At 42.2% G+C, this 16,438-nt stretch overlaps 2 protein-coding genes across 5 annotated transcripts in view; one reads left to right on the top strand and one right to left on the bottom strand.

Moving 5' to 3' along the window:
- Positions 1–10,620, bottom strand: part of POMT2 (protein O-mannosyltransferase 2) — a 51,372-nt gene extending 40,752 nt beyond the window's left edge. For 2 of the 3 annotated variants that reach the window (XR_009557309.1, XM_035108094.2), the window contains exons 1-9: positions 10,298–10,620; positions 9,747–9,831; positions 9,443–9,547; positions 8,166–8,274; positions 6,593–6,701; positions 5,612–5,771; positions 3,878–3,984; positions 2,365–2,447; positions 137–246 (exon numbers count right to left, since the gene is read on the bottom strand). Coding sequence is in view for 2 of the 3 variants with exons in the window: in XM_035108094.2 (XP_034963985.2) it covers positions 137–246; positions 2,365–2,447; positions 3,878–3,984; positions 5,612–5,771; positions 6,593–6,701; positions 8,166–8,274; positions 9,443–9,547; positions 9,747–9,831; positions 10,298–10,497 (1,068 nt within the window). In the remaining variant the exon portion in view is untranslated. Of the gene's footprint in view, positions 1–136; positions 247–2,364; positions 2,448–3,877; positions 3,985–5,611; positions 5,772–6,592; positions 6,702–8,165; positions 8,275–9,442; positions 9,548–9,746; positions 9,832–10,167; positions 10,252–10,297 lie in introns of those variants that run through there. The other variant, XM_035108079.2, reaches the window with a different exon arrangement.
- Positions 10,621–11,778: 1,158 nt separating this feature from the next.
- Positions 11,779–16,438, top strand: part of GSTZ1 (glutathione S-transferase zeta 1) — a 15,337-nt gene continuing 10,677 nt past the window's right edge. Inside the window, exons 1-4 of one of the 2 annotated variants that reach the window (XM_035108063.2) lie at positions 11,779–12,089; positions 14,182–14,233; positions 16,001–16,068; positions 16,194–16,274. In XM_035108063.2, the coding sequence (XP_034963954.2) occupies positions 12,069–12,089; positions 14,182–14,233; positions 16,001–16,068; positions 16,194–16,274 (222 nt within the window). In that variant the 5' untranslated portion in view covers positions 11,779–12,068. Of the gene's footprint in view, positions 12,090–13,554; positions 13,697–14,181; positions 14,234–16,000; positions 16,069–16,193; positions 16,275–16,438 lie in introns of those variants that run through there. The other variant, XM_035108068.2, reaches the window with a different exon arrangement.

The following is a 16,438-nucleotide window of genomic DNA, read 5'->3' as shown; positions in this document are numbered from 1 at the left end:
TGAAAACAACACAGGAAGGGCTTATACACCTGCCAGCTTCTAAAGCAAACGTGCACACACACCTTTCCAGTGTTTTAGTCGCATGAATGGCTTACGGCAACACCAGCAAAATGTGACATTCCAACAATTCACTGACCTGCTGCTGCCGTGCTCCCACACCCTCAGGATACAGGTGCCAGTGTGAGTGAAGGTATCCGCCTGCCATACGAAGGTTTTTCATTGTTATCACAGAGCCATACGCCAAGTCTAAAGGAAGAGAGCAATGGTTTAAGGTAGATACTGCAAACAGAACACCAATAAGTTGTGTTGTTAGTTGACCTCTGTGTTACAGAGGCGCAAACACCCTTCACTTGGACCAGTGTTGCTGGTCCCATGCTGTGGAACGCTCTTGCAGCAGACATTTGACAGGCATCCTTTTCTTCTTCTTCTTCTTCTTCTTCTTCTTCTTCTTCTTCTTCTTCTTCTTCTTCTTCTTCTTCTTCTTCTTCTTCTTCTTCTTCCTCTTCCTTTCAGACACCACTTGGAGCCTCTCTTATGGCAACAGGCCTAAAATATCCCAAGTAGCCAGTCATTTCAATGACTGCTTTGTATTGCTTTTAAATGTGCTTATGTTGCTATACACTACCGTGATGTTTTCGGAGAGGGGGTGTATAATTTTGTAAGTAAACATATTGGCACCTGTGTACTGGAAATGCTTGCATAAAACCACCCAAAAGGGTGCAGGATACAAAGTCATTAATCATGACCAAGATTCCACTGTGCTGTGAAACCGCTGCCACCACTGAATCATCATGTGTCTGCCATCATGGTCTGATGTGACTGCTGCTGCTATTTCAAGACAAGTTGAACTTTCCCTAGTCCACATTGACTTGCATTAAAAAAAAAACCTGCAGTGTCATTTACCATCATTTGCAAAATCCATTGGGAAATCAAATTCTTATAGATATAGAAGCAGATACTTCTAAGCTGTAGAATTTGAGCAATGAGGGAGGCATTCAAAGATGTTATTTCAGAATAGTCCACCCAATCTTTTAGGTTTAAGGAGATAACAGCATTTTAAAAATATATGTGCCTTCATTAATTAGGTGAAATAATTCCAGAATTTGTTTTTGCAGATACAGCCAACTTTTCTTGGAAAAACATCAGAAACCCACACACTCCACCTGCCCCCAAATATTCCTGTTGATTCCTGCAGATTTCAAATCACATTTTTCTTATTCTTTTTAGATGTTTTGCTTTTTCTTCCTGTTGTGTAGGGGGCGGGAATCAAATAACCACAGAAGAAACACTCTGACTGCACATAGGCTGAAGTGGAGGAGGTGCAGTGACTACAATTTATCCCCCCCAATTATCACTGCCTCTCTGCACTCCCACCTCTGCTGCTTTGGTACAGCAAGGGTCCCCATTCCCCCAAAACTGTTAACTGTACTGGTAACCAAGTGCCACTTATTGAATGTAACCAGAGGGTATAGAATGGTTCAGGTAGCACAATAGCTGTTAGGCAAGAGTCTCGCCCTACAAAGTAAAGATGCCAGTTGGGAGATCACTAGCATATGACTACTGAATCAAGGTGATTTACACTGGTTTCAGACACAGCCTGCCAAATAAGTTTTGCAGATAAGGATTTCTCCAAGGTGGTACCAAGAACTACAACTTGTTACATTCCAATACAGAAATATATAATTAAAAGTTACCATTCCGTTTGTTTGTTTGTTTTTTGCATCTTTTGAGGTTCCATCTACTCTCTCATTATGCGTTTTATATGCTTCTGCCACACTTCTGCTCAGTTCTAAACTTTCCACTCCCAACCCACCAGTGACAAAGATCAAAATGTTCAGAAATAATTCCAAAGTGGTTCAGATCACCATTCCAAAACACTAAAGAGCAAAAAGACACATGACAAATACTTTGTACAGTCATACCTCGGCTTAAGTACATCTCGGTTTGAGTACTTTCATTTTAAGTACTCCGCAGACCCGTCTGGAACGGATTAATCCACTTTCCATTACTTTCAATGGGAAAGTTCGCTTCAGGTTAAGTACACTTCAGGTTAAGTACAGACTTCCGGAACCAATTACACTCATACCTTGGGTTAAGTACGCTTCAGGTTGAGTACTCTGTGGACCCGCCTGGAACAGATTAATCCACTTTCCATTACTTTCAATGGGAAAGTTCACTTCAGGTTAAGTACGCTTCAGGTTAAGTACAGACTTCTGGAACCAATTGTGTACTCAAACCGAGGTACCACTGTATTTGCTTTAACATCCACCCTGTGTTCTCTAAAAAACACAGGAGAGTTTTTTCTTTGCTTGGATACAGAGTGTTCATTAGAGCATTGATTCCCTCAAGTATCTAGATACTCACACTCTGGAACAGACATGTTATGAAGGTTGTTTCCAATCAGCCGAGACTGAAATCCAGAGCTGAAAAAGCCATCACCAGGCCCACTGAGAAAGAACCAAGTGTATGTAAATTATGCGTGCATGGAGACAAATGGAAATAGTTTTAAGCATATAATTTGATAAGCAGGAAACATAACAGCACTGGCCTGTCAGCACACAGGATGTTCCCAATTTCCTTTGATGTCTACAAATATCTGGATCATTTGGCTGACAAGCAACCTTCAGCTACCTTCAGATTTACATGAACAAAGTGATCAATTGTGCCCAAGTACAATGCAAGTAAACAGTCCTGAGGAAAGCCTGAGGAAAGCCTAATTTCAGTGAGATTTCCTAAAACACCCCCCAGACTTGTGCATGTACCTCAAATTTGCATGCTGACCTGCAGGATTAGAATTTTACTGGCCCATCACTTTTCTTCACTAATAGGGTTAACGGCTTACTCTTAAGCATGACAAACAGGTCTAGGCAGAAAAATGGGAGTAAATACTGTGGTCAGAAGCTTGGTGAATACTGTCATTTTAGAAGGTCAGTGGTATTTGACAGAGACCAATATCCAGCAAAGTCATACACAGAATAAACCACTGAATTCAACATGCCTAAGTTAAATCAAGGCCATTGATTTAAATGGGTCTACTCAGGGCATGAACAACATTGGCTATCACCCAGAAAATTGACTGGTGAATCGCAAAGCCAACATTGGCTCAAGTACTTTGGCTAATACCACTTGTTGAAAAGTGTGACAAATAATCACTTTTCAGTCTTCTTTCCATTATTAGTAAAGAACAATGTAACATAAGAGGTAGGCAAGTGTCCACAACAAAATCATGAAACAACCATGCCTGATCCCGTCACTCAAAAGCTAACTGGTGAGTGATGATAAAGCCACCATGTCTGAAGACACAGGTCTACACTCAAGACCAGGCTTCCCCAAACTGCAGCCCTCTAGATGTTTTGGCCTACAACTCCCATGATCCCTAGCTAAGAGGACCAGTAGTCAGGGATGATGGGAATTGCAGTCCAAAACGTCTGGAGGGCCGAAGTTTGGGGATGCCTGCTCAAGACTCTGCAGAAATTAATGCACAAACAGATCGGGTTAAATATTGAGGCATAACTAAACAGAGCTGGAACACCATGTAGAATTCCTATGACAGGTATTACCATGACTTGCCTGCCTTGCATAAAAATACAACTTCATTAGAATTAAGGCTCAATTCAAACATCGCACAAAACAACACCATACTGTAGTTTAGAACACAGAGCTGCTGGTCTGCTTTCATATTTGTCAATTCAAACATTGTGCCAAATGTCTGAACGATAGCTAGCTATACCCTCAAGCTTCAAACCGACTGGCTAGCCAATTGCCAATTATGGTTTATCAGTTAAGCTTCCTTAAGCATGTTTTGGCACTATGCCTGAATTGAGCTAATGTTGTCATATGTGTGTTTTCTTTTTGACAGAAAAGTGAGGAGAAATACCTTCTATTTAGCACTGCAAAATGAACAGCAAACATAGCAGTATAGAGAGCAAGTGGCAGCATAATGAGGCAGAGCACACGAGCCAGGAAGTGCCCTCCCAGAGTGACCTGCAACAAAGAATTCAGAACAGTTGCAACACCATTTAGGCGGGTTTCTTTACACACCTCTCTTGAGTACACCTAACCAAGCAAGCTACAAGGACTGCACCAATTGGCTACTCCATCAATTCCTCTTGTGGAGTTAGTACATTTATTTGCATATTGTTAAGACTCATAGAGTTTTGCTGGCAATGGCGCAACTCTAATTACACTGCAGCCATCTGCAGAGGCAGGAGACTTAAAGAAGATGGATTTGTCCTATTTCAAATGTAATTAACTGTCCTGACATTAGCAGCAGACCTTTTCAGAAGCTGATACTCTATGTCTTTGCACTACACTTATTTAAACCAGGAGAAGCAAACCTCATAGCAGAAATAAGAATGTTTACCCTATTTAGAAAGGATAGTAGGTGGAATAAATTGAATTTTGTAACTTTAAGTTTAAACAATCTGAGAAGCTGACCCCAGAAAAATAATAATAGCACCTCTAAGATAGGCTTGAATAAACAGCATTATGGATGGCAAAAAGCCAATTTCCTTGCTGTTAATGAGACACAGATTTAATAGCATTTATCACCAAGGTCAGCGTGTGTCATAATTGATGACTTCTAAATGCAGGCCACAAACATGAGTTCTTGAAGCCACGAACATGAGTTTGACCAAGCTGCAGGAGGCAGTGGAAGACAGGAGTGCCTGGCATGCTATGGTCCATGGGGTCACGAAGAGTCGGACACGACTAAACGACTAAACAACAACAACAAAATGCAGGCTAAAAATAATTTAAGCCCATTGCTGAATTCAACTGCTACCTTGAAAAGTTATTTAAGTCTGGAAAAAATCCTCTTTGTGAAAAAATGAACTGACTGAAGTTTCACCTTCAGAAAAGCAGCTCAACCTGCAGAGCTTGCAAAACCCATAAGGACAGCTCTAAACCGGTAACTAGGCATAATGCATTGTGTATGCCAAAATCTAATCTGCAGACTATGAACTGTATCACTGTTTTGAAGGTCAAAACAACTTCAGCCTTCCCATTATAGCACATTAGATACAGCAAATCAAAGGCCTCTATCTAGCAGCATTTTCTCATGAAAAACTATTTGCAGAACTCTATAGCGTATGCTTAACCGTAGGCTACTCAGTGTCAATGCTAGATAGCGCAAAGTGGAAAAGAAAACAAGAACAACTCAGGGGGCAACAGTCTCCTTGAATGAACAATAGCAATCTTTTAATATGTAATGTCAGATTGTCATATTAAATAGATTGTCAGACAGTTTTAAAATATGTTCTGTCATGTCATCCCTTGGCTCCAATACAGTAACCACTGGTTGACTGAAGCAACTACTGTACAATCATACCTTGGAAGTCGAATGGAACCTGTTCCGGAAGTCCGTTCGACTTCCAAAATGTTCGGAAACCAAAGCACAGCTTCTGATTGGCTGCAGGAAGCTCCTGCAGCCAATCGGAAGCCGCACCAAAAATTGTTCGAAAACCGGAACACTCACTTCTGGGTTTTGATAGTTTGGGAGCTGATTTGTTTGGGAGTCAAGGCATTTGAGATCCAAGGTATGACTGTACAATGCTTTCATGATACATTTCCCCACAAACACTGAAAGCTAGTAAAAATTCTAGACACTCACCAGTGAGAGACTGAGGTCTCCCAGCAGCTCCCAGAGATCACGAACAGTGTTCAGTCCAACCAGGAGGACTACAAAAAGGCCAACAAATTTCACGCCTATTGCACCAGCAAGGTTTATCCCAGTCAAACAGAGCCAGAACCACCAGGGAGCAGAAAAGGGTCTGAAAAACACATTTTAAAAACTTCCTGTTGGAATAATAAACTTTTTAATAGAGATCCCTGGAGTAAATCTAAGGTAGGATACGCTTTATACCTAGGTATATCCAATGGAGAAACAGAACACATTTACGTTCCTTGTTCCAAACACTTTTGCCCCCACGTTCAGAAGGGCAAGTTGCCTTCAGGCTGAAAATGGTTCCTCACCTGTTCTTGAAGCGCTCTCCCTAAAAATGAGGCAGTGCTAAAATCTGATCTAAAGCAATTCAACTGATCAAGCACACCACACAGAAAGAAAACTATCCTGGCAACCTCCTGGTCTTAAGAAAGGTCAATACAATAGCCCAGAATACAGGGCCCTAGCCTTTTGGAGCCATCATTATCACACACATACTTGCATGTTATTTGTGAATGCAACACTAGAGGGGAGGGCAATCATCTGTACATTAATGCCAATCATTGCTACCATACGGAATATGGCTCTGCTCCTGAATACAGGAATCTACTGCTCAGTCCACTGAACTGCTGTCCCTGTACATTATGGTATTATTAAGTGAGGCTTCTTGGGAGAGACCTTCTTTGTTCAATTGTCTGTCGTGTTCTGCATGTTTAGGTGTTGTTTCACATGTTATATATTATGTGCTTTTATTTCTTAATAATGGATTTTATTGCTGTGTTGTTTTATTATGTACTGAATACACTGAGGACTCTTCGGAGCCAAGCTGGCAGGATAAAAAATCACAACATAATGCAAAACAAACATATAATTAAATCTTCCGACACAAGTGTGAAGGGCCACATGCTGGAAAAACTGCTGCCACCTTACCTGTTTGCACAGGAATCATGCTTGACCATGCTGAGCACAGCTCCCATGAGGAAGAACATCAGAATGGGGTCTAGCAGAATGTATTGAGAGAGAGTAATGAACCCTGTATCTGGAAAAATAAGACAAAACCGTATCAGCTGTTCAAGCATAATCTTCTTGCAATAAGAGCACATCAGAATGTATAAAATCAACTATGCTGCTTTCACTCATTATCTGCCAAGTGTGTCGCCCTCATCTACACATTTATTTCACTGTCAGAGATAGTATTCACCATCAGAGATATCGGCTTCAAGGCATACAGCTTGGGGTCATCAGTTAATTGTTGTTATTATTATTCATTTCATTTTCATGCCACTTTATACAGTGGAACCTCAACTCACATACAGAATCCGTTCCGGAGGTCCGTTTGTGAGTTAATCCGGGTCACTGGGAGAAGCGCCGTTCTGCACGTGCGCATTTGGCGGCAGCGCCGTTCTGTGAATGTGCAGTCGGCAGAAGCCACTTCTGCGTGTGTGCGAATCGCAGCAAACCCGGCCTTTACTTCCAGGTTTGCCGCGGTCGCAAGTCGGATTGTTTGCAGGTAGGGGCGGTGGTAAGTCGAGGTTCTACTGTACTTTTAGGAAAACAATCTCAAAGTGCTTTACAACATTTTAAAGCAGCAAATAAAACAATCCAAAATAAAACATTACTGAAGGAAGTAAAATATAAGATGCACATTTAAAATAGCATAATTAACAAGAGAACAAAATATTATCATAAGCATAAAAACATACCTGCTGCTGTTGCTGCCAATCCTGCCCATGGTGGTTCATGGTGAGAGGCAGCTGTGGAAGCTCAGGCTCAATGGCCTGGGTTTGCATTAAGAGACAACTAAGATAGTTCTCTTCCCTGTCCTCCACTTCTCATTACCTAGGCCAGGCATCCCCAAACTTCGGCCCTCCAGATGTTTTGGACTACAATTCCCATCATCCCTGACCACTGGTGCTGTTAGCTAGGGATCATGGGAGTTGTAGGCCAAAACATCTGGAGGGCTGCCTGACCTAGGCCAATGCCATTTCCTATCACGACTTCCCACTCATTCAAGATCTGCCCCTTCTTTTCTTTAGCTAAAATTGTCCCCTCTTGCAAAATGCTCTTATAGCTCATCTTTGTTCCTGCATTCTCTCCTTTCCAAATAATGTGGACCAAAAAAAGAGAACTTTTCACTCTTTTGATTGTACCCAGGGCATATGTATATTCGGAACATTTATTTATTTTTATGCAGACTCTTAAAACATTTTTGCATGTGTAAAGCACTCAAAGTATTTTACACCCTAATCATATTTATCTCACAATAATCCTCTGTGTTTATTACTAGGTCTATTCTCAAGACAGAAAAGTGAAGGCAAGAAACTTGTTCAGATACTCCCCACAAGTCTGTGACTAAATAAGGATGTTCACATAGGGTCTTCTGTGACAGGAGACCATGAGCTCAATGACCTAAAGTTTCTGAAGCCCAATTCCTTCGCTGAACATCATTTTCTAGCAGGGGAAACTAATGAAACAAACCCTGCAACATGAAGAAGATGCTTACCAAAAATCAGAATGGCAGCTGTAAGCATTGCTGCAGGCAGAGATTTGGACAACTCCAGCACCGTGAGGTAAGAGAAGGGGACCAGGCACGAACCAAGGAATGCACAGAACTAAATAAAGAGAGGAGAAACACTCTTCACATGGTGATGACACACGTGTCCTTAGCTTTGCTGCTACACAACCTTAAAAGCACACAGTATTAGCCAAGTCAGTCTGCTGAGTATTCTCCACCCTCATAGAAAGATAGCATTGGAAGAGACCCCCAATGGTCATCTAGTCCAACCCCCTACAATGCAGGAATCTCAATTAAAGCATCTATAACAAATGACCATCCAATCTCTGCATTGAAACCTCCAGTGAAGGAGAGCACACAACCTCTGGAGGGAGTCTGTTCCACTGTCAAACAGCTCTTACTGTCCAAAAGTTCTTCCTGATGTTTAGTCAGGATCTCATGATAGAAATATTCCGCTAGAGATAAAACAGATGAAAGGTTCCAAATCTGATCCACCCCCCCTACCTTCATTCATCCTCACTTCTGCCCAAATAATGCACTGCTAATTCTAAAGCTTCCATTAACCCATATGATGAGGAAATATAACCACCCCACAGCTTAACCTACATTATCTCCCCTTTTCCTATATTTGCAACACTCCCACCTTTCTCAAACAAGTTCAAGGTGATGTAGATGGTCCACCCCTCTTCATTTAATCCCCCCCCCAAAAAAACCTCTGATATAGGTTAGGCTGAGAGGCAGTGACTGGCCCAAAGTCACCCAGTGAGGTTCATAGCTGAGTTGCCATTTGAACCCTGGTCTTACCTGTCCTGGTTTGACAACTCTAACCACAACACCAAATGTCTTATTGTTTGAGAATCAAAACTGCTGACAGTGATACCTCCAAAGGCATGAGGAAAACACAACCTTGCCCTAAAAATAACTGACAGAAAATTCTGCCAGAGAGAGGCAGGCAGGCAGGCAGGCAGGCAGAGACTGGTTCCCTCCTCCCTGCAGTTAACTGAAGTTAAACTATGAGACAACTAAAAGAACATTGCACATAGTTTTTTCATTCCTCTCCTCTACTCATTCCAAATCCTGTCAGATTACTTTAACAACCATCAGACATAGTACAGCTTTAGAAATGGAGATTACAGTATTACCTGGAATCAAAACCCATTCTTGAAACATAAATATATGTTTACTGAAAGCAGAGAGAGAGGAGGGAAACTCTAAGTATTCTCCATATATGACCTCTGGTTATTTAAGAAGCCCCACAGTCTTACCCCTCTCATTCCTATGTAGTTATGTTGTTCATATTTGTCCCCTGGCTTCTGGAAAGGGAATGTGCCATCATAGCCACTCAGGTAACCGGCAAGTCCTATCAGCATCTAGAGAGAGAAGAGGACTGACCTTATTCAAGCAGAGGTAGATGAAGTAGTTTATAACTTTTTAAAGCAATAACTTGATCTAATAAAGAGACATAATTTAGACACAATGATGATCAAACTGAACCAGGATGAGAATGTTCTGCAGTCAAAGAATGTTCTTAGATCTCAAAGTTTACAAGAATTGGTGTTCGCTATTTACCTTCCCCAGAGGTGGATGGACATCAAAGAAAAAGGTTCGGTTAATGTAATAGCTTCCCATCTTTCCAAAATGTGTTTCATCCCAGCTATGAAAGGGAAAAGAGTAAAAAGGTGACTGTTAGCCTCCGGCTCACATCAGTCTTTGCCACTCCTAGCTGTTCAGTGTGATGATGAAACAAAACACTAAGTAGATCTACACTTGGGGACGCTGGACCACTTAAGCTCTCTCGTAAGGTTGTTGCAATGTAAAAATGGTGAAGGGGACTTACATTTGGCACCCTGAGGTTTTTTGGAGGAAGGGCCAAAAATAGATATGTTGTATTTAATACAATTTAAACCTCACCTTAATTTTTTAAAAGTAAAATTAAAATATCAAGGCAGTTAAAAACAACAACACCAAGCCTATTTGAAAATTTGTGTACCTATCAACTGAAGGTAACATTTAACGCGTCTGATGAAGTGGGTTCTAGTTCATGGAAACTCATTTTCCACAAGCCCCGCCTGCGAATCTAAGCCCCGCCCTTGTAACCATGGCACCCCACAGCCCCTCACCAGATGTGTGGCGGCTCCCGTAGGCGATAGAAGCGGGTTGCGAAGCTTAGGAAAACGACGAGGCCAAGCGGGCTCCAGAACCAGCCGGGACTCCGGGGTGCGGAGGGCGTCGGCGCAGGGCCGCTTGCCAGTCGGAGGGGTTTTCGCTGCCGCAGGCCGGCCGGTACGGCCTGGCCGTTGTCGTTCGCCGCCAGCGGCATTCGCGGCCAGACAGGAGGAGCCTCCTGCCGGCACCCCTACCTTGCCTGCGCCCAATGCACCACGGGAGGGAGAGTCCGCGTTCGAAAAGCATGATGGGCAAAAGAGTTTGCCGTTCCGCACCACGTGAGCGAGGGTGGTGGGGAACTACAGGGGCTTCCACTGCATTGTGGGAAGCGTAGTCCTTGAGGCGAGGCTGTTTGCTCCAGAATGGATTGGCGGAGTTTTGCGACGTTCAATAAAACCTAGCATCCGTTGCATGTCTCTGTAAGCACTGTGGTATCAAGAAACGCAGCAAGCAGCACTTTTTGTATATTTGTTGCAGAGGGGCTGCCTTGTTTAGTCTCCTGCCTCTACTGCAGACTGAGCGATGATCCAGATACAATCATACTGTCAACTGTACTCCACGCTGACATCAGAAGTGACTTCATAATTCTGCATTTTGACTGACAAGCTGCTATCTCTGAAATACTTTGAAATACTGTATCCTAGGGTTACCTGTCAGAGAAGGGCTAGACATGTTTAAAGGACATCTGTACATATAAAGGTGCTTGCTAAAAAATGGGCTAGCAGAACTGTTTGAAGACAATAAATACGCTATTTTAAAACTCCCACTTCCTGCTCTTTCAGAGGAAAACAAGCCGCTTTGATAGCGTGGTCTGGCCGAGAAAAGGGGAAAATGTGAAATTAAAAATAAACGGATCAATCTGAGGATCTAGTTGATTGCTGGACGTGATGGGCAAAATAATTAAAGGTTCACAGAATAGTTAAATATGTGACATTTTTATTGGACCAACGTGATGTGAATTAACTTGATGCAGAAACTCACACTAGCAGGCGAGGAGTTAAACTTACCACCTCATTATATCAAGTTCTTAGCAGGGTGAGACACCTATCCATCCGCCTCTCCGCCTTTCTGATTGGGGCGGGGGGGGGGGCAGTACAAAGTAGACCAAGTCTGTGCCAAGATTTTGTCCAGTGGTGTTTTGAAAGCAAGGATGAGAATCGGGAAAATTGTAACTAGGAGCTAGGTTAGAGATTGCTTACCATTCACTTTCTGGGAACATTGTTTGTTTTTAGCCTTTTCGGATATTTCTTTACTGCTCTGGGTTAAATAAAGAAGCCTTCAGTTTAACCCGACATTTTCTTAATGCTATATGTATTGCATTGTCAAGGCAAATATAACCGTATTTTACCTTTTTTGTAAAATAAATTGCCTCATTTGCCAAACTGGGTCCTGGGCGGCCCAAGCTTTGTTTCGCTTTTGCTGCAAAAGATTGACACAGCTGCCTCTCTGAAATATGCATTTTCTAGGGGTGTTCTCTTTTAAATTCGTGCTTGCCGCCCTAAATCCTAAGGGATAAAGAGGACCAGTTTTAAGACTTTTTGAATGAGCTGAAACTACAACTCCCAGAATCCCACCGACTCACGGGAAAAGCGTCTACTCTCGAACAAAGTCTCCATTCAAGGCTGGCCGGCAGTAAAACGCCAGCGCGGAACATAGCCAATGCCCTGTTGAGCAAAAAAACATAACTTCGTTCTTCAGCTAGAGAAAGACGAGGGACTGCACAGGATGTGTGCCGCATTAGCGAAGGTAGTTGCTATTACAACAATGCGGAGGGGGGAAAAATAACTTTGTGTTAGCGAAGCCAGCTGCCTGGGGCTGATGGGAGTTGTAGTCCAATACATGATTCCGGACGTTGGCGAAGGATGCTTGGAGGAACACGCTGTTTGTAATTCTTTTCCTTGTTTTTCCTGAATATTCTTTCCTTGTACCCAGGCTTCCATTTGAGTTAAATATTCTGCTCAGAAGAAAGCTTAATGCACATTTTAATTCTTTTTGCTGTGACAATTTCCCCGTGTAACCAACTGAGCTACCCTGTACCCGTATACGTACCAAGAACAGAAGGATATCCTGTTAAGTTCAGTGAGGAATACTCTGAAGTACATACAGTAGGATTTCAGATTGATAAACAAGAAACTGGAGCAGGAGGCAAAGTCAGGGCAACCGATACACCACAAATCTTTGTTCTGTGGTTTATTAAACTGGAATAATCCTGGTCCCATATCCCCCCATTCCCTTTGGCTCATGCAAAAGGTCCCAGGTTTAATACCCCACATCTCCCAAGACCTTTGCCTGAAATCCTGGAGAGCTGCTGTCAGTCAATGCAAGCAGCAGAGTTAGATGGGCCAATAGTCTGTCATAGTACAGGTGAAACTCGGAAAATTAGAATATCGTCGAAAAGTGCATTTATTTCAGTAATGCAACTTAAAAGGTGAAACCAATATATGAGATAGATGCATGACATGCAAAGCAAGATATGTCAAGCCTTTATTTGTTGTAATTGTAATTATTTGTCGTTAGGCGGGTCAATTATAAATGGAATGTAATTAATGAAATGTAATAGCAATGTTTATTTTTGTATTATTGTAACTATTTGTTTTATTACTGTGGAATTTCCAAAAGAAAGCATTTGTAAAAATTAAAAGAAAAATAAAAAATAATAAGTTGCATTACTGAAATAAATGCACATTTTGACGATATTCTAATTTTCCGAGTTTCACCTGTATAAGGCAGTTTCCTGTGTCACTCGTTAGTCAGGATTCTAAGCTCTCTACCTATCTCGTTTGTACCCACTATTTCAAAAAGGACCTCAGGGTTGTTTACAGTTCTTTTACCAGCTTGATTGTAAAACACAATAAAGTTGAAGGTCAGTTGCTGAAGGGTAATTATGCAATTGTTCCACTATGCACTTTCTCCATCACCCCCACTCCCAATTTATTTTGCCACAATCCTTTAGGGTCTTTCTAAAAGATTCTTTTTGGGGGGCAGATAATATCCAGATATGATGGTTGCAGGAGATGAAGTCTAGAAACATCTGGAGGACCACAGTTTTTCTGTCCCTGCAGTAATTAACTACAGGCCCAGCATGCCTATTTTACAAAAAAAAAAGTCACACAGCTCTAGTCTCCTCACCCCCACCCCCACCCCAGTATCTGACTGAAAGTGCTAAGCAATGAGATCTTTGCCTTGCTCTGTTTTGCCATCTGATAGCTAAAAGGGTGGGATTATGAAATTTCTCCAATTGGCTGTAAGGGAAATATTCCTCCCTCTCACCCTCCCTGCAAGTTTTAGACAGTGTGAGCTGGCTTTCATTCTGGGAATCCTGCACCACACACAACATGGAAGCTTCTAAAAAGGTGAGATAAATGTGGGTTTCTTTCTGGTAGGTGAGGCTGTGTCTTGATATCATAGCATTGTTGTGTCACTTTACCCACACACGTTGCTATATAACATTCCTCTGGAGTAGAAGCTGCTGGTCTTCAGGCAGTCCTTCGCTGAAAGTTTAGAAAGTGAGCTTCCATCTTATAGCTGTTTGGGATTTGCAGGGCGGGGTGGGGGATGAGGAAGAGTCGACAGTGGAAAATGCCAGTATTTCAGAAGAACTAGGAATCCGTGAGGCCACTCTTGTCTAAACATGCTGTTTGCAAAGTGAGTCAATTTCATTTTCAGGAGAATCACAAGACAAATGGCAAGACTGTCTTGTGCTAAAAGAAAAAACCAAAATAAATTATCTGTGTTTTCTATGGACTTGGTAACTTTTAACATTTATTTTAATATTAGTGAGTCTGCTTCAATTGTAACTTACTTTTTTTTCCTCGTCCCATTCCCATCCCCACTGCAGCCTGTCCTCTATACTTATTTCAGAAGTTCCTGCACCTGGAGAGTGAGAATTGGTAAGCACAGGCGTGGAATCCTATTCTGTAGGATGCTGCCAGTTAAGTGTCTTTTGCATTTCTTCACCAAAATGCAGTTAATAAGTGATTTATTAATCCACAGAGCAGCAAACATATATCCGCAAGATCGGCCATTTCTGAAAATTGAAATGCGTCATTCTTTACCTGTGGTAAAGAGTGGGAGCAAATGCTAAAATTAGTTTGGTGTGGAAAGAGGAAAGCTCCTAGATTGTGAGAATACAGAGGACAAGTTTGTACTTTAAGGGTGCAACCCTATTCACACTGGATGCAAGCCTGACTGAGCTCAGTGGTGCTTACAGTACTTCTAAGTAGACACATATAGGACTGCACTGCAAAAATGGAAAAAATATTGTGCAACCTGTGTGCAGATTGTCTTTGGGAGAAAGCAGTTGGCTACAGCCCATGTGTCCAATATGTGCAGCCTGTATATACATCAAAAGTGATGTTTCAGGCTGCAGTCCTAACCCCACTTACCTGGAAGTAAGCCCCATTGAATTCAATAGGACTTATTTCTGAGCATAAATGGTTAGGATTGCACTGTTAACGCATGAGGTTAATTTTTTTTATTCCTTTGCATAATGTGCACTACATGCAGGAAGTTCTGTAATGTGCAAAGTAGCCCTCTTTTGTGGCAGAAAACATTTGTGAGACAGGCCACATTTACTCCTATATTGCAATGTACGCAATCTAGAAATTCCCAAATATTTCTGCACTCATAAGGATTTTTATGTAGCTCCTTCTCTCTTTGGCTGATCTTTTTTATCTGGGGATTGTGATTAATTAGATACATATTTGCTACATAAAAATAGCACAATCCAGATGTCTGCATTTCCTACATTCTTTAGAGGCACTCTGGAAAGTCAAGGAATGCTGGAAGACTTTGGGTTTTAAAAGTTCTGTCTGTTGAAGCTCATAACCTGATATAATCTAGCAAGATAAACAAGACTTACCCTGGTTGGAGGTTACAACCACCAGTCAAATATGTTAGCTGAACAGCTCTCTCCAGATTGCAGAACATGGTGAAGCAGCCTGGTGTTTGGTTTGTTTGCATTTTAAGCAAGTCATCCCAGGGATATGGGGGGGGGGCTAAGCCATACACTCACAATTATACAATGCAGGCAATGCAAACTATAGGATCAGATCTAGCTCAATAACACAATTGGCAATTCCCCCCCTACAGTTTCAGTGTAGGAGGGGGGAACCTTTGGTTCTCCAGATGTTGCTGCACTACAACTTCCATCATCCCTGGCCACTGACCATGCTTGCTAGGGCTGGGAGTTGTAGTTCAGCAACAACTGGAGGGTGCAAGAGTTCAGCCCCATCTCCCCCATGCTTACCTGTTGTGGAAAGGGTTAGACACCCCTTGCTTTATATTTAAACAGAGATGACACCTGAACAGCAAATCTGTCTTTTCAAGTCACATTTGGTTTGACCTTTAGTGAGGAAGGTGAATTAGTTCCACAAGAAACCACTGCTGTTGCTTTAAACATAAATGAGCACAGTAGCTGACCCCCTTTGAAACAAAATCCTGGTTCTCATATTTGCTCTTAAAGCACACCTTAGTTCTTAAATCCATATTTTTACAAGTTCTTGTGATGTTGATTCTGCAGATTTTTGTTGTTTTGTTGCTTCCACTTCCACAGTGCTCAGAGCACTGTAGCAGGGCGTTTAAAAATGAAGTGATAAAATTAGAGAAATTGGAGTAGGTAGCATCCTGAAACAGTATGTCACCCTTTCTCTTGGCAGCACTGGCTCTGAAAGGAATTGTCTATGATTCAGCACCTGTCAATCTTGTGAGGGATGGAGGGCAGCAGGTAAGCAGACAGCGGGATGTGTTCTCACAGCAGGCAGGCTGGTGCCTCCGCAAGGGGGGGAGATTTGCTCTTCTGGGCTTCAGTAGCTGAGCCCAAACGTCTTAGGAACTGTCCTGTCTCCACAGCTGACATCAGAGTACCAAGCAGTGAACCCAATGCAGCAAGTCCCAGCCCTCAAAATTGATGGCATCACCCTCGCGCAGTCAGTGAGTAAGCAATCTGTATTAATTATTGACTTGGTTCTGCTTCCCAGGCAAGGGACTTTGCACTCCAGATCTCAGGAGTGGGCTTGGGCTTGCTGGAAGGAAAGCTATCGTGAGAGGGAAAGGAACACCTAGTAATAATCTATATATATAAAAATGTAAAAATC

Source organism: Zootoca vivipara, chromosome 1 (genome assembly GCF_963506605.1).
Source record: "Zootoca vivipara chromosome 1, rZooViv1.1, whole genome shotgun sequence".
Taxonomy (NCBI): Eukaryota; Metazoa; Chordata; class Lepidosauria; order Squamata; family Lacertidae; genus Zootoca; species Zootoca vivipara.
Note: the sequence above shows the minus strand (reverse complement) of the source record. Positions and strands in the feature narration are given on the sequence as shown.